This window comes from Malurus melanocephalus, unplaced genomic scaffold (genome assembly GCF_030028575.1).
Source record: "Malurus melanocephalus ecotype Western Australia unplaced genomic scaffold, MMel_1.1 scaffold_18, whole genome shotgun sequence".
Classification (NCBI taxonomy): domain Eukaryota; kingdom Metazoa; phylum Chordata; class Aves; order Passeriformes; family Maluridae; genus Malurus; species Malurus melanocephalus.
Genome location: NW_026623250.1, coordinates 4,080,594 through 4,108,565, shown reverse-complemented (window position 1 = coordinate 4,108,565; position 27,972 = coordinate 4,080,594). Strand labels below are relative to the sequence as shown.

Sequence of the window (27,972 nt, the reverse complement as noted above, 5' to 3'; positions counted from 1 at the left end):
CTTCCCTGTCAGGAACATCAGCATTTGCATTACTTGTTCTAGTAGCAACAAGTTATGGAGAAGGACTTGGTTTCCCAGAAACTCAATGCAGCACTTTGGCTGAATCAGAACATCTGAACTCTTCTCCCTACATCAGTCATTATTTAATAGAAGTGTACCATCGGGTGAGTATTCAGGTCTGGAACACAGCTGACAGGCAAAGCTTTGGCAGGGAACCACAAAAATCCTCTTCAAAAATCAGAACAAGGAACAGACAGAATTCAGAAACTCTCATGTTGCTTTCTTGTTCTGCTCCTCTGGTGAGAAGGATGTTCCAGAGAGGTTTCCCTTGGTCTGTGCTTCTCCCTCCCTTAATGTAACCCACCCCTGGAGCTAAGGGAAGCCACATGAGTGTCACTGAAGGTAGCAGTCTGAAGAATCAAGATGACTGGAGGAAAAGAAAATCAATTTGGAGGTCAAGTTACCAGAACAACCTAACTGAACAGAACATCTACAAACAGACATAGTATGACCTCATTGGAGGAGAAGACATTAATCTGTCATTTAGACATTAATCTGTCATTTAGACTTGAAAAAGTTGGTCTCATGCAGACAAATGAAAACCAAAAATGCTGGACCAAGTACATTTCCAAATACTCCTAGAGCTGCAAGTCATAGACACCAACCCCTAATTAGTCATGGCATTTTTTCTCAGACATTTTATTTCCTGATAAAAGGTGGCAATGGCAAAAGAAATGGTTCAGAGTTACAAACAGAATTATGATTCCTAAGAGCATTCTTCTATTTAAATATTTTTTTCAAGATTTCTGAGTTTCTAAACATCTTGCACATCTTCATAAAATATCATTAAAACAAATCAATATTCATGCAGTCTTTTTATGCATAGGAGTCTAAATAAAATACATATGTATGTTTGGAGGTTTTGGGGTTGTTCTGTTTATTGGGGTTTTTTTTCTCTTTGAAGTTATTTTATATTCCATTATGAGACCACCCCAACAAGACCTTTTTGTAGTATTATTATAATAGAGCAAGATGTTCAGGCCATTTCTTATTACATTCTGAAGACAAGCAGGCCCATAGTGCAGGGGCATATGCATAAAAGAATGTCCTACCACTTAGGAACAAGTATCATGTTCAAGACACTCTGACTAGGGAAGAGAAGTCTGCACAAAGGTGCAATTCATCAATCTAGATTGAATTTTTATCATCAAATCCTTCATTGAGTATTCTGTTCCTTTCAGGAAAGTCTCATGTCAGGATAACAATTTTTACTAGATGTGGGATAATTGGAGTTATTGCCCAAAAGTCTTTCATGAGCAAGCTGTGTTCCTATTGAGGATATTGTCTCTGGAACACATTACTTCCAAAAACTTAAACTCCTTTGGAAAAAGTCTCAAGACTCCATTGAGTCAGACCAAAACAAAAAACATTCCATATTCACATTCTCAGCCTGATCAACTTTCTCTGTCCATTCTGAATAAAGGCAAGCTTGAAGACTGAAACCATTCAACTGAAAACCACTTTCAGTTTGGGAAATTATAATATCTCGCGTCCCATACTCCCTAGCTGGACAGCTTACTCTTAGCCCTTAGTTTTGAGTAGCCATAGGAGATTTTTCACCACTTGCAAGAGATTATAGAGCTGTCTAAATCTAAAATTGAGATTAAGAGAGCCAGGTTAACATGCTAACTACAGCAAGCATTTGCTTTAAGGCTAGTAAAATGTTCAGACTGAAAAGCAAATGACCTGGTTAGACTGTATTGTAACAACCCCAAGTGCCCTAGAATTTTTTTTTAAACCGCTCAGCATGGAGACCAGAAGTGATTGTTCCAATTATAAACTCCAGCCCTTGCACAAAGACAGGAAATAAAATCCACTGTGTGACTCCAACAAAAGCATCATAGCATAAAAGTATCAAAATAGACTGGACTTACTGACATATCTAATTTTAAGATGCAACTTAGGTTAGATGCAACAAAGGTTACCTAAAATTATAATAGTCACTACCACTCTATGAATGCTCACAACTTCACATGAACTAGTTCAAACTCAGATGTTTCTCCACTGCGTTAGAGACAGGAAAAAAAACAACTCTCAATCAATTTTATATTACACTAACAACTTCAAACCTAAAAATAAAAAGATAATTAAAAATAGCAAGCATTTCAACAGATTCTTTAACTGCAGCTAGAACATTTATTTAAAATCCCAGAAGTGCACAAGGCTTCAATTGTTAGTTCTCCTGCACCCATATCAATYACAGTACACAGGAAACTTACAGGAAAATAAATTTTCCTAAAGGTGTGCTGAAGATAAATGTACTTGTCCAAGTGACAATCTCTCCTTAAAAGTGAAACTATACAAGTGATAACTGGTTGTGCCAACCTCCTATTTATTGCACAGGTCTAATGGAGGCTTTAATAAATAAGCATTTAAGAGAAAACTAGAGTAATCATTGTAGAAGTTCTGCAGGTAGCTGTTCACTTGTTTTAAATTACTGCCTTCCATGCTCAAACCATTTAATGTACTTCTTATTCAGCTTATACATTTATCAGATAATAAATATTATCATCATCTTTTATATGGCTTGGTCAAGCAGGCAGAAACAAGATGTAGTTTCAGGTTCAAGACTATTCTGCATAGTTAAATTTTGGTTATCTAAATCTGCCCAAACTGTACGGAAAACTGGGATACACACAGGCTTAAAATATTACAAAGGTCTGCTGAAGAATTAAGTTGCTCTTTGTCAAAAATCATGCAGTCTTTAAAACCTGAGCCCTTTTTCTACAATTAGATTTTCAGTCTCTGTATCCCATTTTATCCCTCTCTTCTTTAAAGAAGAGTCCTCACATTACTTTTAAGCCTAGAAAAAACTTCTGAGTCAAAAGCAGACTTATTTTTGTAGAAAGTACATGGAATCAACAGTCACCAGTTACAGGTATGTGCACTCCACCACAGTGCCAGGTTTTAATATCACAAGTGTTTAAACTACCACACTAACCCTTTCTGAACAAGAGATGTAATCATTCCATAGCATTTTGAAAGACATTTTTCCTCTCCAGTGATAAAAGCCTAGACTAATATATTTTCTCCTGTTACATAACAAATTAGCAACACTAGCAGTTAGAGATTAGTTCCAGACTTTCTGAGCAAACAAAGTAGCAATAGCACCTTTCACATGCATATGATACATATATGGGATTTCACCTATATAGACTTGTCTTCGACTCATTCATGGTGCTGAGCTCTTGGAAGGCATACATTTTACTCCCATCACCAAAGCTCCCTATATATTAGCTACTTACAGAGAAAATGGGCAGGGTGAACCCCACTGTGTAGAGGACAGTGGATGTGATGGTACTGTCATGGAACGGATACTTGATGCTGTCATCATTACAGAAAAAGCCTCTCTGATACGGTTTTATTTTGGCCAAGTTTAGAACACCAAGGGGTAAGCCAGCTGTTGGGGGAAGGAAAACAAAAAAAACAAAAACAAGAAATACATGTGGTTAAATCAAAAAAAAAAAATCATTTCTAAACATGCATGGAGGAAGCGGCCAAACATGCATAACTCAAATTTCCTAAGTATCATGCAATGCATACACTTACCAAGCCCTCTTTATAGACATTTCTTTTTTATAAGATTACTTCAAAGAGACTCTGATGTTGCCCATCAGGTGTTAAAAAAAATACAGTTCAAAGTCTTCCATCCATAACATGAGTTGCCATACACTGAATCAAGATTATGTTCAAGAAAATGCCTTTGCCCCTCACACAACTAAATAGTTACTGAGGGCTGGCAGCCTTCTGTGCCCCCTCCTTTGCCACCACCCCATGATCCTGACTTGTATCTGATATGCCAGCCTTGTTCTACACACTACAATCTGGTCAGATCTGGTTTACAGATAAGACAAAAAAATACACACAAATTTTGCCATAGTTAACGAGGTAAATATTTCATGCAGACAGTTTTCATGCAGGTAATGGGAACAAGAGAAATGTAGGACACCAATGGACACTTTGGATGGATTGCATCTCCAGGTAATTAACCTTAAGATTGCATTTACACAATTTCTGTACATTTTGGAAGATTTCTGCATGAAAATAGGCAAATTATCAGCATAGCAACTGAGACCCAGGTACAAATTATAGCTCAGAATTTACACACTGTGACATACTACCTCTCTTACAGGTTAACTAGCCCTATACTGACAGTCATGCCAAAGAAGCCATCAAGGCTTTTGACAATTATATTCAGGTCTGACTTATTTCTGATAAGAATCACCTGCCATGGAATACACATTTGCAGGAGCAATAACCTCAGGAAATCCAACTTCCTTTTCACTCTACTTTCTCATAGAATCATTTAGGTTAGGAAAGACCTCCAAGACTCCAAGTTCAGCCTCCAACCAAATAACACCATGCCCACTGTCCCCCTTTCCTTTGATCAACTGAGCAAGCAATAGATTAAAGTGCATAAATTATGTAATGCTAAATCCCCAAGCAAAACAAAAAGTGGACTTTGTTTTAATGCATTGTAAAAAAGGGCAAATAACTTTGTTTTCCCCAACATCCATATAATATGCAGTTCTGCAAATAGGTGTTATATATAGAAATTAGAGGATAAGTGCAATTACTGAAGCAGTAAAGACTACTCAGTATATGAACAACCAGCTGCACAGAGAACAAAACACCTTTCAAAAAAGGTAACATGATGAGTGATTGCTTTGATTTCTGATGACACCTGTTGACTATCAGGTAAGTAGCTTAAAGGGGTTTTGTGTAAGCTTGTTTCCATATACTTCATTACAAGAAGAGACATCAAGAGTGAAACGGTAGAATTGYGTCATAAATCCTGGCCCCTTTTTTGGGCTGCTGAGCTGCAGTGCAAAGGCTTGTGAAATGCATATGGAAACTGTATATGGTTGGTAGTACCCCAGCTTTCAACTCATCTTCTACAAAAATTGCTATGGCCACAGAAAACAATTTGGGAGTAACTTAAATCCTCTTATAGAGCAGAGAGAAATCTTTTCCACAAAAGATCTGAAATATGAAAGCTACCCACACTTACAGATACTTGCTACCCCACACAGAAAAAAAATGAACAAAAAGACAAATGGCATCAAGCTTATTCAACTTTAAGCAGAAAGTTTTTCATTAGGAAGCATGGTATACCATTGAATAAACTATATCTTAAAGGTCTCTCTCCTTCCTTCTGCTCTGATGACTGAGAAAAGAGCTAGAGCTTGACCAAGTACAGGTGGCAAAAGTAGGTGAAACAGAATTGCAGCTCTTCAACCATGAAGGGAGCCATACTGAAGACCTCACAAAGTTCACTCTGACCAAAGGGCATTGCTGTACTTTTATATGCCTGGAGCCAAATTTCAGCTACACTCAAGGCCATGGCAAGATTCCACTAACATAACAGAAACCAGGGTTCCTGTCTTTACCTCTTCAATTGCATACCCAGCGCCAGATAATGGGATTATCACTCCATCATCCTATTTGATACAATCATATCTTCCCAAACAGGTCACCAGATTTTCCGACATGGAAATATCACATGCTCATGATTAACTTAAGCACCAGCTTTTGTTTTGTACAAGTGGACTACTTCACAGATATAAACACACAGTTTTCAAGAAAAGCTGTAGCAACCTAATATCAAGAACTATAACATATAATGAATTTTCAGCCTGGGAAGAGGGGAAAGTGAAAAGCAGCAAATAAAAGGGTCAGATGAGAAGAGTTTTAAAGTGACTGCAAAATTCATCTGCATAGTCTACATGAAAAGAATTCAATTAAAAAGGAAGTTGGTTACATCTTACACTGACTACCCATTTCCATTTTTTTCATTACTGTTAAAATTCTTACTGCAATCTAAATAATGCACTGCTTTCCAAGAGAGCAATAGAAGATTTTGTGAAGTGGTATTCAGTTGATCAGTAACCTATCCCAAAGAGTGCTAGCATTTTTACTGTTGCTCATTTTACAGGGAGAAAAGACTTAGCACATGTAAGCAAACAGTCCTGAACTTTTCACTGTAAGCAGAAAAACACCCCATCACTAATGTGCATAACTGGTCAATATTCCCACTGGAAGTGCCAAGCATCTCCATGACCTTTAAGCAGGCTGAACTTCTGAGGAATGTACTTATGTTCAGTCTCATTAGGTTCTACAAACTGGAGCAAAGAGCGACCAAGATCTTGTGCAAGATCGCCAGGCTAAAAGGCAATCTTGTAGAGTAGCTCTCATGCCTTATCCTCTTCACAGTACACCTTCTCTTCCTTTTCGCCTACCCAGTACSAGCAGTAATCTCCAAGGTGCTCTTCTGAACCAGGTAACCTTATACCTTTAGGCATCTTAATGGCTTACTTGTTACTCGTATCCTACAAAGCATGACCTTCAGCTGCAAGAAAGGACTATTACTTGAAGTTATCTGTTGTTCAGACTGGAACATGTCAGAATTGGAGTTTATCTATTTTCTGGTAACATTTGTGCATCTTATCTTGTCTAGTGACCAACAGATTCTGGGCTAAGGAGTAGCAAGAAACAGCAGTCCTCTGATCTGCTTTCTCTCCCCTTTAAATATAAAGAGAAAACAACCTGGTCACTCCACGGCTCTGTAATTGTTACAAAAGGGCATGCTTCTGCAAGGCTCACACGAAGACTCTAGCTAACCTCCAGGCCAGGCTGGATGGGGCTTGCAGCAACACAATCCGATGGAATGTGTTCTACCCATGGCAGGCATATTGGAACAAGATAATCTTTAAAATCGCCTCCACCCAAAATGCCCTGTGGTTTTATAACCCCAAAAGTTACAGATGTAGTAACAAAGTTGAATAGGAAAAGAGACTGCAAAGGTTTGAAGCCTTTACCTATGAAAGAAAGGTAAACAAGTTTCCTACACACGGACAAGAATAAAAGCAAACAAAGTAAAGAGAGAGAAAGGAAAGATAGATGCTTGAACTACTGGGCAGGGATTGCAGGAAAGGAAAAGCCTTAAGTTTTTGGCTAAAACTGTAAGAACAGGGCAACACATTTTTGTTGCACAGTGAGGCTAATCTAGTTACATTGGGTAAACTGATCTCACAAGGAGTTTCCAATTCTAATTCGTACGTCCAAGCCAGTTGCAGTGTAGTTTCCATAGAACACCTACGGTAATTCACAGTAACATATATTGCCTTCAGGAACCGTTTGACCACATCTGGCTGCATGACATTGCGCTACAAATGCCTATAAAGAAGGAAGGAAGGGAAGTCCTGGGAGAATAGGGAGGAAATCCTTGTTGGAATGGTCCACCACCCATAGAAAAAGAATGTTAAAAATACCAGTACTCAAGGGGAGAAAGTAAAGTCTTCCTTTTTTTACCAAAGGAAGTCTGTTGAATAAAAAAAATGTTGATTTCTTATATTTTTAGTGGTGTTTTAAGACTAAAAAAATTCTTAAATTCCCCAGTTTATACTTCAAATGGAAGTGATTATTATCAATCCATCAACTTTTTAATGCTGCACTACTGTTCTGATCTGTGGCATTTATCACACCAGCAATTTTAGGGTTAGGTGTTTAAGTTGGGAGAGTCAGATTGTGACTCTCAGGTATCCATGCAGATTTGGCAGCAAGCTACATATTTTTCTTAAACAGGAGAAAAGTCGCACTTTTAGCTGAATTAGTGTCTTTTATAGCAGTTGCCAGAAATATTTAAGACCACCAAAGAATATTGTTGTTCTRTGTCTAAAAGGGAAGAAACTCAAAGTTTCTAATAATTTCAGATACTGTATTACATAGTTCAGAACCAGCTTGATTATTAAACAAAGRTTTTTCCTTATGCTGCAATGGACTCTAAGTGTTAATTAAGAGAACCTGTACTAGACTAACATGAGACTGAGAATAACTTCTGTTTCTCTACAATTACCCTGAAAAATACAATACACTCTGSATTTGATATGCTGATAAAATCAGCTTCAGGTTTTGTAAAGAAATATACAATTTACYGTTCAGTTAGGGAATGTCAAACAGTAATTCTAGCTGTATCAGAGAAATAATGAAATACTCTATAACACACAGCAAATTATTTCCTCAGATCAGCTATGTTTAACAACTTACATTCTTATTAGACACATGATGCTGTTCATAGCCCTACAGAAATGTCACTATTTCAAGCTAAACCTATACAGCTGGTAATTACTACCAAGAGCGAGAGAGAATTTCAGTTSTCCTAGTCTTAGATGTGTATTTTTWCTTTTATTTTCAGACAGGACAACCATGTTTGCTTTGCTGTTCGTTCTTCAGAGTACAGTCTGGGGTGAGGAAGTACGCAACGCAATTTAAAGAAACTCAGGTCAACCTCATGCTACTGGAGAGAGTTTGAAAATATCTGTTAGAGATACTGTTCTCTGCAGAAAAGGAGATGGGCTGAAATTCTTTTTCTATGAACAGTCAAGAGAAAGAATCAACATCTTTTAAGGCAAGAGGTTCTGGGAATACAAAAAACTATCAAGATGAAAAAGATATTAAAATAATGAGAAAGCCTTTAGATTTTTGATACCCAGAAGTAACACGTGTACAAGAGAAAAATCAGTGCACAATTTATTTGCAATAACGAAGTAGATAGTCCACATCTTRCCTCCTGACCACTTTAAAGAACTTTATCTTACTTTTCTACACTGAGGAATGTGAAGTATTTCTAATATCAGCAAACTGATTGTTCTGATAATGCCAGAAGCTGTGACAGGCTTCAGTAAACAGTGTACATGTATTTAAAAGCATGAACAACATTCTAATCTCTCCTACTATTCTATATGCAACTTTATGATATTTATGATATTTACATTTATATTGTTCCCTGATCTATGACTTGGCCAACAGAGAAGCCAGATCAGCMACTGAGCAAGCTCCTCACCACTTAGTCATGCCAGGCAAAGGTGATGGAGGCAGGAAGCAAAGGAAATAAATCTTCCTCTGAGCTGGAACAGCCTCAGCACACGAGCACGCAATTTCTAGTCCTGTCATTTACTAAGACAGAACTGCATCAACAGTTTTTACTACACGGGACTGCTGGGTTCAGTATATGTGTATATATATACATATATATATAGTTTTATGTATATAGCTCAGTTTTATATAATCCAAATTCATTAGAACAGGCCATAATACATGTTTAAATACATTAGCATGGACAAATGTATTCTTCTTTATATCTGATTTCACTCCAAAAAAAGACTTTTACGAGCACTAGGTACTTGTTAGTCTAAAACCCATGCAATTGTCTCTCCTGTGAGCGCTTATATAAGTGAAAATGCAAAAATAAGGCAATAATATATCCTATCCTGCTTTATTACTTACACAGAGAAACACACGCTAGTCAAGTGAACCAACTGGAGGTCACAAGCAAATGCTGTGCCCTAGGCTCTGCTCTGCTCAGGGCTAAGAGAAGGCTGAAGCTGGCCCAGGCATGGATACACACCTGGAAATCATTAGCAGTTCACCCAGTGCTGCAGAGGCCAACTGCCCCATTACTGACAGACCCAAAAACAGTAAAGATCCCCGGAATAACAACTGAAAGACACTGGGGGGCAGAGGTAGAGAGGGGAACAGGAGAGGTTAGCAGTTCTCTGCATTGCAGTGCTGCTCAGGGGGTGGGGAAGAATCCAGCTGGCTGCAGCCAGAGCAAATTAGAGTGACTTCTCCCACTATAATCTCTCCTGTGTAGGGGAAATGAAATATTTCATGCTTGCATTATGTGCTCAGCATTATATTCAGTTAAAGACTTTGATGATACTGTATAAAGAATTAAAAACCATGTACATGCACCCAGAGACATAGATTGTGTGCAGGAATCTAACTCACCAAGCTCACAGACCAGGAGAGTAACAGCCRAAGAAACTGAACTGTCAAGGTTAGCTGCTGGTAAGACAAGGAGGGATTTCATTTTTTTTTAAGGTAGGTGCCACCCACTTTGAACGGCATTCGAGACTACTGTTCTTTTAAGCCCCAGAAGTTGTTAACAATTTTCCCATTTTAATCTTTTGTTTTGTGGGAGTGCATAACAAGAGGCTTACAGAGTATTTCACATATAATACACACCCTAACTTGAAATACCATTCAGTCTCTAGAAATATAATAGGCAATTAGTTGTCAGGAACGTAAATGGTCTTTTTCCAATGAGTCCTACAAGTATAGCAGTATTTTATTTAAACAGTCTTTAACAAAGTCTGGCCTTACAACAGCAGTGCTACAGAGGGACTCAGAATTTCCATGACATTGTATACCCTGTCATACACCACAACGTCACTTTACACTGTACACACTGCTGCACTGCCACCATGTTTAAAAGAACAGAACTTCTTTTTCATGTTAGGCTGAAGTTTGTAGTGTCTAATGGTACATTGTAAGAACAAACTCCATAGAAAGCTCAATCTAAACAGATCTTAAAAGGACAAGTGACAGCAGTCTACATATTCTTGAGCTTTCAAAACAGTTTTCTTTTGTACTGATTCAAAATGTCCATTATTTCACAATTTGCAAAAAATATTGATACAACATTGCTCTTGATACTTGAGTACAATGAATAATGCCACAGCATAAAAAGTCTTACAGTAATCATAATAGAGCAGGTGCTGCTTTCCAGCTGCAGAAGAAGTTACCAGCATTAGATTTGTGAACTTATACCTTAATACATAGGAACTATCTTTTTCTAGTGTTAATGACTGGACTCTTGTGATTAAAGAAGAGATGGGAAGAATGATGAGTCTGCAAGTAGAAACAGTGACCTGACTTCCAGCCCCAGGATCCCCATTAGAGTTAGACTCAACCATCACACTGGCTTGGATTATTTTAACTGAATACTAGTACTGAAGTACCAGCTCACCTAACAATACAAAACTGAAGTCTTCATTTCCAGGAGTGAGCAAAAAGCTACAAAACTCACTCCAAGGAACACCAAAAAAAGCAGACACTGAGTAAAATAATAACTAAGATKATTTTTGGAATTTAACAGAGAATAGTTTCTGACTACTTGATAGGCTCCATCTGACTGCCTGCCTTCTTCACCCCTTTAGGGCCATATATGCTCCCCATTAGTTTGCTGCACATTGTAAATTTTCCCTGGTTATAATAAGCAGTTTATTCTTTCAGGTCTCTCCATCACCAGCTTCCAAGTTGACCATAGTACACTGCCCTCAGTTTCAGAAAATATTGCACCTATTGCTTAGTAATCTAAGACTTTCTGMAATAACAGAACTAAGTGAAATGGACAAAAATGAACTAATATTAATTTGAGGTAAAAATTCCATCTTATTTTGAGAGGCAGAAGCCATCCAAGATGCTAAAMTTTGATATATAATTACTTCCACATTAAGGTAGAAACCGAGCATAATTCCTGTTTGGTASAGTTTCCTCCGTTCCTAGGAAAGCCATCACATAAAAAATTGTTACCCTTCTTCTAAACCAGGGATGGCTAATGAAGCTACCTTATGAGATCCATGAAATGCCCATGTAGCTCCTCTGAAAGCTGCATGATTAGCAGAGGCGGCCAGAGGAGAGGAAGCACTAGAATCTATGCCATGTCTTACAAAATCCATTGTTTGATCAGCAGCATCACAGGAATAAGGGGATAATGACATTACCATACCTTCGTCCATACTGTCAGTTTCATTTAGCAGCATCTGGTAGACATTCCAAGATTGTGTCCTGACCTGACATACTTGTATTTTTTAATTTAAATTTTTTTTAAAACCTTCATTTTCCTGTTGTCAAATATCAAGACACCAAGAGTGAGAGATGGTAAAACTGAGTTGAAGTACAATACAAACATAACTGAACTGCCTTCACAAACTTCCAAAGCTTTCTAAGGATGAATCAGCAAAGTCTAGAGCAAAGCAAGAACAGCCTATTCTTGTACTGCTCATTTGCTCTAACTCAATGTGATAACAGAAAGAGCATTCAATAAATGCACCAGAAGACAGTTTCAACATTAACTTTCTATATATTTTGCTAAAGAAGCTTATTTGGGTCTAATTTTGGCTTCCATACAAATAAGCAGTCTTGATTTTAAGAGCTGTATCCAACTGTATGAGAAGTATTAATGGACCAGAGAATTTGGCAAAAGTAGAGTCAAAAACACAATGCAGGTTTATCAACAATTTTTAGTTCTGTGCCTTTGAGATCAGTCTCATAACCTGAAAAAAGAAAATTTCTCCCAGAAAGTGGGTCAGCTCATTAGCAGTCAATTGTTAAACAAGAAGAGTCAGGAATCAGATCCTTAATATAAGCAGCACAGTTTTCTTAGTTTTAAAACTGTAGGACTGAACTATTCTGGCTGGAAAATTGCTTATGAGTCTATCCATAGGCAGGACAGATCTATTTGCTACAGCTGAAGTGAGTACCTGTTCTAGTGGAAAGTGTTCCTRTCCATGGCAGGGAGSGGGGTGGAACCACATGATCTTTAAGGTCCCTTCCAACACAGACCATTCCATGATTCTATGACTAGTGTTTCCTGATGTAGTGGCAACTATATTGAAAAAATACATTTTTATTATATAAATATATACATTAAAAATATATTTTTTTAAAAAAAAGAACAAAACGGTTTCAGCAAGTATATTAAGGAAATCTTGCTTCTTCAAAACAGCTTAAAATAATTTTAATTTTTGTCATAAAACTAGTTGTTTGCTAGTCATCCATTACCTGAATTTCTAGTAAATTTTTCTGTTGTTTTCCATAAACTATTTTATCTGTATAAACCCCAAGAATTACAAGCCTCTTTTGCAGGATAGGGATAAAGAAAAGAAGCACCACCACCAATCTAAGCAGATATGGCAAAAAATCAAGTGCATTTTAAAGTCATAATTCTATGGGTACATATCTTGCCAATGGGTTTCATGTAATTCTGTTCAGCATTTTTTTCTTTTCATCTAAGGTAAATTTGTTTTAACTCTCCTGAACTAATTCTGGAAAAAGGATTATCGATTGTTGGGGATAATAAATCCGAGTCTCTTGGCAAGCTGCAAGGCTCAAGGTCTCTTCTCATTGGGTACCTTCAAGAGTTGGGTCACCTCTTGTGCTACCTGCCTTCCACAGCTCCCACATAATCAYACACAGAGGATTATCAGAGCTTTATCCCTTCATCAGCATCTGGTTAGCAACAGTGCTCCTACACAAAACTATGCAGTAACAGGCAACCAGTAATCAATKATTTCCCCCAATTGGAGTTGTGATTGTGCAGCCTTCAGACCAAGCTACTTTCAGTCAGTAGGAGCTCATACTGCCCAACTCTTGGAAACCAGTAGGTGTGTTGCATCAGCTCAGCAAAGCACAAACAAGCACTCATGTAGTTACAGAGAGGAGGCAGGAGCTCTTCAGTTCTGAGWGACTAGCTATTTTACAATTTAATCGTTGTGTGATATTTTTATTTTCTACAAAAAATGTCAGAAACCCTTTMCCTTTTATTCCCTTATGCAAAGGTCACCGCCCTCATGTAAGAATACTGCAAGAGCCCTTCTGGCCGTTTTAGGCTAAGGAAAAAAAAAAACACCAGGACTCAAGGAGCTGGTAAGGAACCTAAGAGCTGATAAGCATCTTGTTCTATTATGCCAAGAGAAAAGAATATAGTCCTGAGTTGAAGATTTAGCTCTTGGAAAAGAAGCGGAAAGTGGACTAGGATTCAGGCATTGCTGTGAAAAATTAAGTGCAAGAACTTCTGGTTTTGAGTCAGGAGTTACTACAAGATATACTTTAACAGCAAAAACTGGCGGAGCAAGAATGAGATTGCTGACTTTGAAGAGTGTTCATTAACTAACTGAGTTCTTACCTAAAGCTTTTCTACAAGCTTCTGATCAAGAGGGAGAGAATCTTTGGTAAAGCATCTTATTGTGGGGAAAAAAAGGGTGACTGTTCTAAGAAAAAAAGCACAGTAAGAGGAAAGATTTTCCCAGTGTCAGTAATAACCTYATTTCCAATTAACTCAGAGTGCCAACTTAATGAGTACCATCTCACAGTACCTGGTGGATAGTGTCACTGAAGACAAACCACTCTTTCACATGTACCTGTTACAGCTTTATAATGTAATCATGCACTAGAAAAAGCATTTAGCACCCACATGATGTGGAAAATAAGAATGGTGACACATATGTCAGTGAGTCACAAMTAATAGCGGAGGAGGTTTTATTTGAACTAGGGCAATCAGGAAGTGCTAACCCACAAAGAAGGAGCCTTCCCTGACTGAACAGCAATACCTTAATTGTCACCGAGAATGCTGCCTTCAGTGACGGCAAGAGTAAACACTCCCAAGGGAAGAACGGCACRGAAAGCAAAAACACTGTGCAGGGCAGACCATCCATCTCACCCCCACAGGTCACACACTGCAAAAACAAAATCAATGTGTCCTATACACATGAATCTGCTGTTTAGCATATTGCCTTGTATCACAAAACATTCTGGCAGTCTTTAAATAACAAGCTGAAAGTGATGTGAGGATTTAGTATTTCTGGGTTTAGTTCATGTCCTTCTTTCTGGAWGGACTAAAAGTCCTTCCCTTACTCAGAAGTAGTTTCATAGGGAAAAAAGAAAAAAAGARTMATTATTACCATCATAAGACTGCCATAGTCTCACCTTCCCTACATTCACAGGGTAGGACATGGAGAGGAAAAAAAGATGAAATCCTTAGACAGATGCAACTATATTCCACAGCAGTTTCAARTTTAACTAAGTCATTCCTTCTTCTATTTCCAACATATTGCAGGAAAGTGACTCAGAACAGAAAGGGCTGAATTCTTTAGAAGACTTCAGGTTTTTCTGATCTTGGGTTGGACATTCTCGTCCATTACACCAGCAATCACATACTAACAAGTACACACCCCAATTACTTATAATAGCTTGTCAGTAATTGCATAGTCAGGCAAGGGACTAAAGAAACACAGTTGTGTTTCAGTGCACCCCTCCACTTAGGCATGAATTTCATTCAGCAAGTACTGACCAGTTGAAAGTTGTCCCACAGTTGTGACAGACAGCATTTTTCTTATGGCTCCGGTCACCTCTTTAGAGCTTACTTTAATCTGTCTTCGTGAGAGCCTGATCTAAAGATAAATTTATTTAGCAGTTCCTTTACTGATTACAGGAATATTGCCATGGGTTTCCCAACTTTGTCCTTTAAGTGTTGTTTACCTGCCTTAATGAAAAAAAGAGCCTAATTTGCAATCAAACAATAGAGCTGTAAGAGTGGCAGAGTATACATATAGTGCCTAATGAAGACATCAGTTGCAATCCAACTAATTAARCTATCCTAGTAAGCTGTTATTTTTGCATAACAGTTTGCAAATTTAATAAACCATAAGAACCACRCCTCAGCATGTGTGAAAAATGCTATAGTCTAGAAATGCCAAATGGTTTTTACTATTGTCTAGATATGCCAATCTCTGCCATGCCATATAAAAAGTCTCTCTACAAGAAAACCCAGGAGAGACAAGTAACACAAGTCTGCAGGAGAAATAAATCCTGCAGTTGAGCCCACTCATGCTTTCCAGTGCCAGAAGCAGCTGCGCACTGTCCACTGGAGCACAGGGAGTAAGGGAGGTGCTGCCTGCAGCACTGCAGAGCTGCATGCGGACATGCAGTACGCACACCCAGCATTGCAGCACACAAGGAATGCAGATCCAGCCTCCTCACGCTATTTGAGGACACATAACTGCAGAAACCTGCAGCTTTTGCTTTTTTTACATTACAGAATATGAAGCCAGTTTAATGTTGAAGCACAGTGCTATTTTAAGAAGGAGAGAATTATCATGCTGATAAGAGGGAAGCAGTTATTTTTCTCAGGGCACCAAAGACAGCTTTCCCTGAATTCTCTCCTTTAGTGGGTAAAGGCAGAAGATGAAAAGAGCTTTCTTAAGGACAATTGAAAGAAACTTAGACTCAAGTTTCAGGCAACTAAATTGATCTAACAGTTTAATGGGGGGAGAAATTTTTACCTCCCACTTTTTTTCCCCCTCTCCCCACCTGCTTTTTTGATGTATTTCTTACTCGCTTATTTGAGCTGTGTCTTAAGCACTTGCCACACCCTTCAATAAACCCATTTAAATCACACACACAAAAAAAATAATCACAGCACAGCTCTTTTTTCCTCTTCCCTTTCTTTTGAAAAACTTGTGTTGGGAAAGTTGAAACTGCACAAAATAGCTTGACTAAAACAGGGGCAAGTAAGCCAGACATACAGAATCACCCACTTGCACTGAGATGAGTTTATGGGTGTGTTAGATCCTGCARCTTGAAGTGATATGCCTGGATATCTCTCGGGCTTCAAGCCCACTATTACTGACACAAATTATTTTTTCTTCCCCATCTGCACTTACTTTGGGGAAGGTACAAACAGGAAAAAGAGAAGAAAAAAATAAAGCTCCCTACCAGCTGACAAGAGTTACCTTGGGATCCTGAGTATGCTACYCTTTTTGTGGTAGCAAGGGCTACCACGCCAAGATTGGGAGTTCAGTCCACAACTGAAACTGGTCTTCATAGTCTTAAAACCTTCAGTTCTCTTGGAGGCCTTGTGGTCTCTGTAATGGAGATACTAGGTATCATTTATCCACAGGAGTAAGTCACTTTATCCGGGCAGTTACCTTGGACATTCGAGCACATACCAAAGTGCACAGGCTGGGGGAAGGGCAGGGAAAAAGTCCACAGCCAACAGGAACTATTCTTTCTACAGTAAAAAAACTAAACATCCCATTAGATGCAGGTAAGACCTATGCTCTTCTAAGGGCCTCTCTCAGCCACATCAGAGAAAAGGCAACTTGGTCCTACACTCAGTATCTTTTCCATTCTGCCGGTAGGTATATTTTTGTCTCAGTTATAGTTTCACTTGCATCTGTAACTCAATGTATTTAAAGTTGCAGGTGTCAAGGCACTTCATATTATGCACTGCCTGCATTTTTCAGACTACTAGTACGAAGTAAACAARCCCAAGGGAAAATAAAAAGTCTGGCAACCCTCCAGCACACTAAGGCACCAGGTAAGTGCATCAGTGATCCAAATGCTACACAGGGTCAGGGAGAGAGAAGAGAAAGCTGTGTAAACTGGTATTACACTGCAGAGCAAGGTCAAGAACCTACCGTGCCAGGTAATAACTTGGGGCAGAAGTAGGGGGAAACCCTCATCCTTATAGCTGGATGACCTTTAAGTTACATGCTTCTGCAGTCTTACTTTCAACATTATTTTGCTTTCCTTAATAAATCAAGATTACTTATAATATGCTTCATACCAAAGACCAAACTATACGCACAGTGAAAAAAATTGTCTAATTATAGAGATTTTGTAATGACAATTATCAGGACAGACAAAACTGCTTCACTCGCCATAAAGACTGTGTGTTAAAATTTAAGCCTCACAACAGCACAGTTTGATAAAACTCCTGACCTGAATAAAGACTGCTCCCAGTTGATTGCATGGATCCACCATCATTTTGCCAAAACTATGCCTCCTATAACATTACCTTAGAGCAATACATTCATTGCAATTTTGCTCTTTAATGGCATTTAGCTACAGGTATCATTGCTATTTGAAGCATACAGGAAGAGAAAAAGATTGTTCATAATGTTTATTATATTGATGCTACAAATATCTTCAGCCAAGCAGGAATTAATGACCTAGGCCTGAACACTATCCACTGAACATGACAASAGAGTGCTTCAATTACTGAAGAACCGACATTATTTGTTTAAGAAACAAACATCCAAAATTAGCACTTCCTAAGACTGAAGTGCATCTCCAGAGTAAAGACACTTCCCAGGCTCTCAAGAGAGGTGCCACAGCTCTTTAAAAAGTGAAACTGCTCCTTCTCTGATTTAACATCATTTATCCTTACACTGTATCATTACACGATAAAAGGAGACAGATAAYGCAAATTGACAGAACATGAAATAGTTTCAATAGAGAGTGAAATAGAAAGAAGTATCAATAGGAAGGCGCTGTTATTTGGGCTGGCCAAGACAAGCATTGCAGCGCTGTGGCAGTGTGCTGTGGCTGTGTCGRTTCAACCCATGGCCATCACCGATCGCTCCTGCCCCGACACCGGTCTCTCACTGCTGCACACGGACACGAGAGCGCCCACACCGCGCTCTAATGAATGTCCCATTTCGCTTCCAGCCTACAGCTACAGTGGTAGCTCAGTGCCACCGACACCACACTCAACTGAGCCTTACAGCGAAACCCTGCTCTACTGCCGAGCACCATCGTGCCGCTGCAGGACCCTGGGATGGGTGAGGCGTGTTTCCGAGATGACGGCGCCTTCCAGGACAGCTTCCCGATCCAGCCGGGATAACAAACACCTCCTAGGCTGCAGATATCTACCAGACATCTACCGCTCCAGCACTGGCTTTAGCCACAACCGGTTTTCAACCAACAGAGGAGTTAGGGAAGGAAGAGTAAGGACATCAGAGAGAAGAAGGAGTTCCAGATGTCAGTGGATAAGCCGCAGCAGCTCCCTCCCCCCGGGGCTTTCCCTTACCCTCCCAGCCCACGGCAGCGACAGATCCCCCCGTGCGGGCGCGGGGCGGGAGGCGGGGGAGCGGGCGAGGGCGGCAGGCACGGCAGGGGCTGCGGCGTGGGCTGCGGGCCGGCCAGAGCCCTCTCCGGGTGGTGCCGGCGCGGCGGGGAGGGGGAGGCGAGCATGCGATCAGCGCGGTGCCGTGCGGGGGGAGCGCGGCGCCCTGGGGCGGCTCTCCCCGAACCTCCGCGGACCCCCGACCTACCCAGCAGCACGCAGAGCACGTCCAGCGCCACGAAGGGCAGCCGCGTCCTGTCAAACATGCTGGCGGCGCCCGGCGCCAGGCGCGGTGACAGCCTCGGCCCGAGGGGCGGGAGCGCGGCGGAGGCGGCAGGGAGGGGCTCCAGGCGAGGCGCTCAAGGRAACGGCCCCCCCGCGCTCCCGGCACCGCTGAGGAGCCGCCGCCGACCGCACTGCGCTWCTGCCGCCGCCGCGGCCCCCGCGCACCTTTAAGCCGGGCCCGGGCGGCGGGGCAGGGCGGGCGAGAAGGGCGGGCCGGCGGAGGAGCCTCGGGCCGCCCCTCAGCGACGCCCCGCCCGCTGCCGCCGCAGCCCCGGCCCCGCCGCCAATGGTTCGGCGCGCCGCCCCGAGAAGCGAGCGCGGCCCCGCAGCGCCCCGGGAGAGGCTGTGCCGCGGCCTGGCCTCACCTGCCGGCACGGCGCTGTACCAGGGGCTGGACAGGGTCAATCGTCCGCGGAGAACGCAGGGAGATGTTTTATATTTATATTAATACTAGTATTTTTATTGTGCAAGGAAAAAGCTGTTTCCACCTCTGAAATCGCAGAATCCTCCAGGTTGGAAGGGACCACAGTGGATCAGCTGATCGAACTTCCCTCCTCAGACACCAAGGACAGCCTGGCTCCTTGCTCTTGGCACCCACCCTTTTAGATATTTATAGACATTGACGCGTTCCCCTCTCAGTTGTCTCTTCTCAAGGCTGAACAGGCTCAGCTCTCTCAGTACTTCCTCATAAGATGCTCCTAACAGAGTACCCTAATCATCTTTGTTTCCCTCTGCTGGACCTGTTCCAGGACCTCCATGTTCTRTTGTACAGAGAAGCCCAGAACTGAACACCCTACTACAGATGTGGCCTTGTGAGGGCCGAGTAGAGGGGCTGAAAGAGTGCTGGAAAATTGTAAAAAAAAATTATGAAACAGCTGGGAAGCAGAGTTTCAGCCCAACCCAACCAAAGCAATTTTTTTCTTGCTAAAAGCTTTTATTTGGAAAGAGGACACTAACACRAAGAAAATGTTTTCTGCATAATCACATTTTTATTTTAGCTCCATTAATCACAAACCAGACAATTTTATTCACCAGTGTTAGGGTTCTTGGGCACAAATGTGTCGCTCCTGCTACAGAGCATATCTGTGTTTTGTTCAAGGCAATTACAGATAGGATGAGTGGCGCTTCCCGCATCAGCTTTTCAGCCATTTCTCATGTATTCCACTTTCTAATTCTGTAAACAACTTCACTTTGTACAGTAACTCAACARGCTTGCGGGATCAACAAGAGAAGCAAGTTCTTGAGGTGTAAATGCCTTACTAGATGTGCTGCATCTTCAACTGTGATGCCTAAAAAGGCACACAAAATTCCCTATAGAACATATAAGGAAGCTCTACATCGCAGCCTATAAAAGAGATCCCAATTTTATCACAATGCCTAAGAATAATCCCATCTCCACATCAAAATGAGCAGTTTTGGAGATTAAAACTACACTTTCTGTAAGTGCAGTGTAACTCACAGAGCACATTTTCCTGTGCAAGTGTTCTGGGATGAATTCATGAACGTAGAGATCCCTATTGTCTTTAAATGCATGAAGTAATGGAACAAACTGGAGCACAACCTGGCAATGAGGAGAACTGGATTTATCTTTGTGAGAACTGCTGTTGAAAGAAAAGTGTGCAGTCTGCTCTGCTCCTCACAAAGTGGGTAATTGTTCACAAGATCTTAAATCAGAAGTAGATAACATCCCCAGAACTGCAAGATGATTAGAAAAACCAGAGGACAAGCAATGCAAACATTTCACACACAAATGCCATAATTGCTTTCTTCAACCCAAAAGCATCAGGCTAATCTTGTTCAGGCAAAGATGCAAAACACCCCCTCATCTACATCCCTACTATTCAGTAAATTAGAGAGCTGAGAGATTGCAGTAATTTTAAAATGGATCTCTTCCCAGAAGAATGTAAGCAAGATAGGAGTGATTACACTTAAAAACACCTGGAAGTTGGGTTGCAATAGCACAGCATTCACGGACAGAAATTAATCATGCTTTATTGTCTTGCAGTTTCTACATCTCTGTTTCACCCTTGAGATGTAGCTTGCCTGAGGGAAGAGGCATTTCTGCAATCTTCTGCCAGAATTCAGGAAAGAAAGCAGTCACTGGTTCCTCTCCAAATTTTCCGTTGCACAAGGGATATGAGCCTTGCTGTTGCAACCCTATTCCCACCACTCAGCTTGCTGTGTCTTGGAAAGCCCCAGCTGAACRTGGTTTGGGGGTTAGGGTAGCATGGCACAGTTTTAGACTCTAAGAAGGCTTTTCTGGACCTTCTTATGCAGGCAGGTATTAACTATGGAAGCATGCCAACCCAAGCACTTCCAGCCTGAATTACCACTCAGATTGGCAAAACCCTACATTTACTCAAGGGCTGTATTAGCCTAAGTACTGGCATCTTCAGGTATATTATTTTACACAAAAAGGATGTTTTGGTGTAAACTGAAGAGAGAGTAAAAAAACCAAAGCCTGCATACCTAAGTACTTTTAACAAATAACAGTGTCTGCAGTAGCAACAAAGCCCAAGGTAGCAGAAAGGGTGAACTRATAGTGCTTGATTAGAGAGCATCTGGAGCGGTACATTCCAGAGGGGATGGATGTCGGTTGATTATAAACACAAATAGAAATCATGTTCAGCATCAGATGGAGGTTCAGGTTTTYTAACTGTACAACACAACTATTAGAGCCTCTAATACTGTGAGAGCTTTGTAGTATCTCTCAACTTCATGGCATTTTTACTGTGTAGGATTTGCTTGGTAGCTGTCCCTCACAGCAAAGTGCTAATTACTGTCACTACTCTTAGCCACCAAAGTAACCCAGTGAGATCAAGTCAGAGACACTCATGTGCTTAAAGAACACTTTTGGACACAATTGAAAATGAAGGCAGCAAAGAAAGCTCATAAATTATATTGTCTCATATCCCTTAATTAGATTTACATGTTAAATTAGTCTTAATATTACTCTCTAGAATTTAGACTCTCCAAAATATCTTCCCCTCTCATCTATTCTCTTGTTAAGTACAGTTATTTAGTTGGTTTGTTGGTTTGTTTTTACAAAGGTATCTTTTCGTATGTTTAACGGAGAGTAGTGTGCAGGCAAACACTGAGACCAAGTTAAAGCCCTRTTAATCTCTGTTTTCTTATGTTTCTTCTAGAAATCGTGACCTTAGTGTTTCACCATTCTTCTTAGAAGTTTTGTGTGTACAAGGATTAAACTCTCAGGAAGTTTATAATCAGTCTCTGGTGGCACTTATATGATAATTAATTAGTACTGGCCCAACAGGACTCTTAGCTGCAATTAACATTCATATAGATCAGCAGCTTTAGTAAATGACGGGACTTTCCCAGGCTTGTTTCTCTGTAGCTCGTACTGGAGAGGGAGTCAATAGCTCTGAATAAGCTGTTACCACTCAAGAAGGGGATGAGAGGGTCACGGTGGATAGTTCTGGGAAGCCATCCTGGGTGCTCAGAGAGAGAACACCACTCCATCCGTAGGCTTGGAATGCTGTTAGGAAAGCAAGCAATCTGACAAATCTCATTATGACACATTCCGGAATGCCAGCAATCCCACATCAGAATGGGCAAGTAGAAGAAAGTACAMCAGTAAGAGAGAAAAGAAAGCATATTTAGAACTAGTATACACCAGCTTCAGTGTAGCAGAAGCAGAACATCATTTTTCAACATTTAAAGGGAATTACGGGAGAGGAAAASTCTTCGTAAAGAACAGATCTAGAAWATCATTAAATCCGTAGAGAAGGTTAAATATGTAACAAGCATTAAGTACTTTGTATCAGCTAAAAACTAGTGAGAACTTCAGTAAGATGTCAGACAACAGGACTTTTTTACATGAGAATATTGTGTTCTTTTTTGCCTCAGGATGCTGTGGGGCACAAAATTACAAAGGAGTGAAAAGGCACTAGGTGAGTTCACAGAGAATAGGTCCACTGTTAAATGGTGGATCCTGGTACTTTCAGAAACATCATTACTTCTGATTTCCCATGTTTAGAAAGAGCTGCTGGGAAACAGTCATTCCACAGTGTCTGTTTCTTAAACTCCCCCTGAGCATCTGCTCCTGGGCACTGTTGCACAGTTTTTGGCTGGATGGACATAATCTGAGTCAGGTCTTCATATGTTCAAAGCCAGTCTGTGTGCATAGTGTAACACTGCAAAATAYGTTAGTAATAGCAGCAATTAAAAAGTTCACACATGTTTGTAATGTTCCATCAGATTCAGACTCTGCAACACTTTTGTGTGGCTATTTTGAGTTTATCTGCCAAAACCCCACTAATGCAGTAAGGAAAATAATGAGAAAATCCTGTAAGAAGGCCCTGCTGAATTTGTCTTTCAGTAATCAGGATTTGCTCCTTACAAAATTACATACTCTGCTGTAGGGTAGTGTTGAGATCYGAACTTCTTAACTTGGCTGAAATGTCTTGCATAGAATGTTTCAGGAAACAGAATTTAGATTCCACCAAAATATCTTAGCCTCATATCTCTTCTTTTATTTGGTCTGGCCATTTAGCTGCTTTCTTTCTTTTGCTCCTATGTTTCATGTTTGTTTTGTTTTTAATAAGGGAGTAGTGAGCAATAAAGAACACTTATATTTCTAATAAACAAAGCATGAGGAGTTTCCTGTCTTCTCTCTTTTAATTTTTTTTCTTTAAATACAGATGATACTTGTTTGGGTACTTCATCCCCACATCTCTCTTGACCTATTCACCAGAAGGTCCTGCTGTCTCAAGGCCAACTTGAGATTGTCATTTATGGGCAAGTTCAGATACATGAAGTGTTCTGTTCCCCCAATTTTAGGCCAAAGCTGTAAGAGCATTTGCATAAGAGATCTGTTTTAGTAGAAAAGATGGGTTATTTCTAAAGATTAGCCACAGAAATAAAGAATCAAGCAGACATCACCAGACAGCATAATAACAAATTTAATATTCATGCCCATGTAATGAACAAAAATACATTAAACCCCAAGTATATAGTTTTGTTTATGTATATTTAATAGTATKTATCATACAGCTTCAGAGGATCATATAGCATATTCTAGAAAAAACACTTCAGGCTATGTCCACACAATTAATTAAGTGGGGCCAACACATACTAAATAGGTACTGGCACATTATGATACTGTTTATATACTGGCTCACAAATGGTATTCAGAACTAACTATCACAGGCCAGGGAGCATTTCCCATGGCAATTTTGTATGCAGCCGTGCTATTTTGAAAGAAGAAAAAGCAATTTTGTGGCCATCAGCTATGCTCTACCAGTTTGCCTTAGGGCTAAGAAACTCTCCCTGTTAGCTCTTTATTGTATTTCATTATTTTCTTCAATTATAAATATTGCTCTGAACCAATAAGAGACTCYGAAAGAAAGAATGTCTCAAGGACACTCACAAAATGTTGATGTCTGAGTGAAACTTTTATAAAAAGGAGTGATTTAGAGGCTGCAGAACCTGTGTTTTCTGGCTTCTGATTTCCCCTTCTCTATCATGCTTCTCTGTCAAAACAGCTAGCAAAACAGAGGTAACTCTGGCAGTAATCATACATCTGAAGATGGGTAAAGCAAGARTAAACCAGCTGGACAGTGAAGAATTTGCCAATGATGTTTTAAAGGCACCCAGTTTTGATTTACCATACACCCAAAGCAGTAACTCAGCAGTAACTCAGCAGCCTGTTTCTGTGCATGTTTGRATATCCATATATCCATTTCAACAGCTGGAAGAAGATAAGCTTGAAGTRAAATGTGTGTTGCTGCAACTTCGTCCAGGTGTGCTTCAGTGGCTGATCAAAGCTGTGCATTCAGACTGCAGGAGCTGGGGTGTCTGCTCCTGCTGCTTCTCCCTGCTTGGCAGCMGCAGTCCCACCCCTCATCTGGCACTCTGTGCTTTAAACAGGCAGCAATCTGCATGGAAACCATTCCAGGCAGCAGCTCCCAGTCCTGTAGCACTTCACATGGCCTGATTACCAGTACAAGTACTGCTAGAAGYGCAGCATGAGAGCAGACAGAACCAGATAGATCCAAAAGGAGGTAGAACTAAGTTTTTTCCTGGTCCAACRCTTGTGCTGCTGCTAAGAGGCTGAACCACCTGGCTGCTGCCCTACAACGCCACACATCTTCATTTATGTCAGAAAGCCTTCAGATCAGTGATGGTCCCTTGCCATAGACATTTCCTAAAAGAGTGGGTTGAGCCACTACAATACTCCTAAGTCATATTCATCCACAGCTCACTCCGAAGATAAGGCCAAGCCAATACAACTAGAGTGACTAAGAGAATTTGTCTGCAGTGGACACCTGGGCTATGCTGTAACAGTTATCAACCCTGCTTTTGCTTCATCTCTACTTGTGATTTTCTTTTCTAGGGTCAGAGATCCAAAGAAATTTATTCACAAGTTCACAGCATGTAGTTGTTTTCTTAAGGAATTACAATTATATTGTAAAAAWTTATATTACATTGTAAAATTAAATCTTGGACATATCTCCCTTACTGATATAATGTAGATACAATAGCCTAGCACACAAGTGAGGCAACTAGAAAAATAAATTATGAGGGGGKTTTGAAAATGAAATAACTATAGACAAATCCTCACTAGAACCCTAAAACTGGAAGAATCAAGTAAACAGGAWACCTGCTTCAGCACTAATTGTAGACCATGTTTATTTCTTGTATGTCTGAATTATTTTTTCACAGAACATGATCAGGGCCAGTTCCTACTCAAAACACAATTAAGAGTGGAGGAGAATAGATCAACAGAGGAATTTACAATTCCTGCTCAAAGCATTATGTGAGAATTTGGATCCTAATACAATCATTAYCTAATGGAAGCTTTTGCTTCTCCATCTTCTATAAAATAGTACTTGACTCCTTGAAATAGTAATCAGAGTTGAACACAAAAAGTCACAGCTGGAGCTGCTCCAGCATTTTGAGTGCTCAGTCACTGAAACCTTACACTTCAGATTGCATTCTTCACACTGAGCAGGAAACGTGGCGTTTCACTTTGCTGTCTTGTCTCTTTAGGTGGATTCACCCTCATGCCAATAGCAGATTCAGTGCCTTGAAGCACAAGTCAATGTCTCCTCTATTCTACTGCCAGAGCACAGAATGTGCAGATTATAATTAAGCCCTGACCACTTGGTATTTACTTTTATTACACTAATACTGTGAGGCCCAGGCAAGATTGGAGCCAAACGTGCTATGTGCTGCACACACTCACAGCTACTGCCTGAAGGACCTCACAGAATAGGGAGAGAGAAAGAGTTGTTTCCCACAGCAGCAAAAAGAACCTTAATTTTGCTKCTGTTCTCCTTGAGGCATTAATCCCAAGAGAGGAGAGAAATAAACCTGTCTCAAATGAGTCATCTGTGCAGATGAAAGCATAAAAATATCCTCTTATCTCCTTTTTCATCTTTCCCTTACACACTGCTGCTTCTTTCCCAACTAGAATAATAACAAAATAAGAGTGAAGTCAGCACCGGGCAGGGATGTCGTGTCTGGAGCACCAGAAGCAGTGGAAACAGGCAGGAGTCTCAGTCAATGTACTCTGGCTCCTGTAGACAGAGCAAGCACTTGGCAAAGGTGAGGAGAAGGATTATATCTGTCAGAATAGCTTTTACGGGACCCAACTCTTCCAGGAATTGTTTAAAATCCACATAATGCTTCTGAGTGTTAATGCTTGTTGTGGGACATTTGCATTAGCAGATAAATGTGCAAGAACACATGTTTCCAAACATCTGCCTAGTGACTGCACATCTGAGCAGTTTGCTGAAACTAAGGTCCATGAGGTCCTTGGGCTCCTGAAATGATTTCCAAGGTTTGTAATAAATTGTGCTGCTGAAGTGCACCATGGTTAAGCAATTCTCACATGATAGAAACAATATGTGGTACACTGCACTAAAACCAATTCATGTTATTTTAACTTTCTGGCCTTCAAAAGCTTTCAGAAAGGAACACAGACATACAGAAGAAGCTCATAAGTACAGATGCATGAAAAAAGGAAAGCTTTTGTGATGATGTCCCCAAATTATCACCCTCCCAGTACAAGGCAAGTGGAAATACAATGCTGATCTTCGTTGTGAATTGGCAGGAAGTGAGGAAGAACAGTATAGTTTTTAAAGCAAGAGCCCTTGCTAGATTTCCACAGAGCCCTGGTTGAACTGGTTACATCCCCCAGCTAGGTCCATAGTTCTTTAGCCATGTCAGAGGGGGGAGGACTTGGAATGTGCAATGCCCTAGGGTTAAGTGGTGSTGATGTCTGGGAATGAGGAGTTCATCTTCAGACACAAAAGGCTTTGCAGTGTCGTTGAGTTTCCCTTCCCAGTGCACACATGGGATTGCAGGATTGCATCAGTGTGAGTCMACAGAGGTGGTGTGGGCTTTCAAGGAGCTTGGGCTTGAATGGGAATGCAAGCCATGATCTAATGTACACCGTGTGTCTCTCCTTTCTGTGGGGAAAACAGTGCTCCTGTACCGCAGGTAGATACTATGAAAACAAATATCACAGAAATGCTATTATTGTTGTTATTATTATTATTATTAAAATTATTAAATTCTCAAATAATAATCTATTACCAGGCTACACACATATTCCACAAACTTAGTATGACTGAGGTAATTTAGATGCAGAAAAAGACCATGCATTTGATGAAAATAGGCAAATGGGGAGTATCCCACCCAGATTCAGCAGCTGGCAGAGGATATGTGCTGCAGTCATTTACTGTGAGCCTGAATTTTGTTTTGCTTAAGAGTCCATGAAGCTTAAGATAAATTGACTTATGTTGGAGCAGCCACAGATATGCTGGCAGAAGTACCCAGGACTAAGTGTGTTTTTTATTGCTCAGTTACCTGTATTCTTTTAAAAAAAATTRTGACCATGAATCAAATAAATCCTGCATGGTGTTTTACACAGTGTTTCTCTGCCTAATAAAATGTAAAAGGAAGAAGTGGGAGGGTGCTTTGTTAGAGCTCATAAAGACAGGTCTATAAAACATGGTATGCAATTAAAAAGTGACATGCAATCTAATTTTAAGATTACATCTGCCAAGTGTGTTCATGGTATGGCTTGTTTTCTGTCAACTGATTTGTACTGTCCTTGTTTAAAACACTAATTTTATAAAATTTAAAAACAAAATAAACAACAACAAAACCCAAAAAAGACCCCCAAA

At 40.3% G+C, this 27,972-nt stretch overlaps 1 protein-coding gene across 2 annotated transcripts in view; it reads right to left on the bottom strand.

Annotated features, from left to right (window-relative positions):
- The window catches only part of PLPP1 (phospholipid phosphatase 1), a 61,562-nt gene extending 42,691 nt beyond the window's left edge, over positions 1-18,871 (bottom strand). The window contains exons 1-2 of one of the 2 annotated variants that reach the window (XM_057389686.1): positions 18,741-18,871; positions 3,306-3,460 (exon numbers count right to left, since the gene is read on the bottom strand). In XM_057389686.1, the coding sequence (XP_057245669.1) occupies positions 3,306-3,460; positions 18,741-18,798 (213 nt within the window). In that variant the 5' untranslated portion in view covers positions 18,799-18,871. The remainder of the gene's footprint in view (positions 1-3,305; positions 3,461-18,740) is intronic. The other variant, XM_057389688.1, reaches the window with a different exon arrangement.
- Between the last annotated feature and the right edge of the window lie 9,101 nt (positions 18,872-27,972).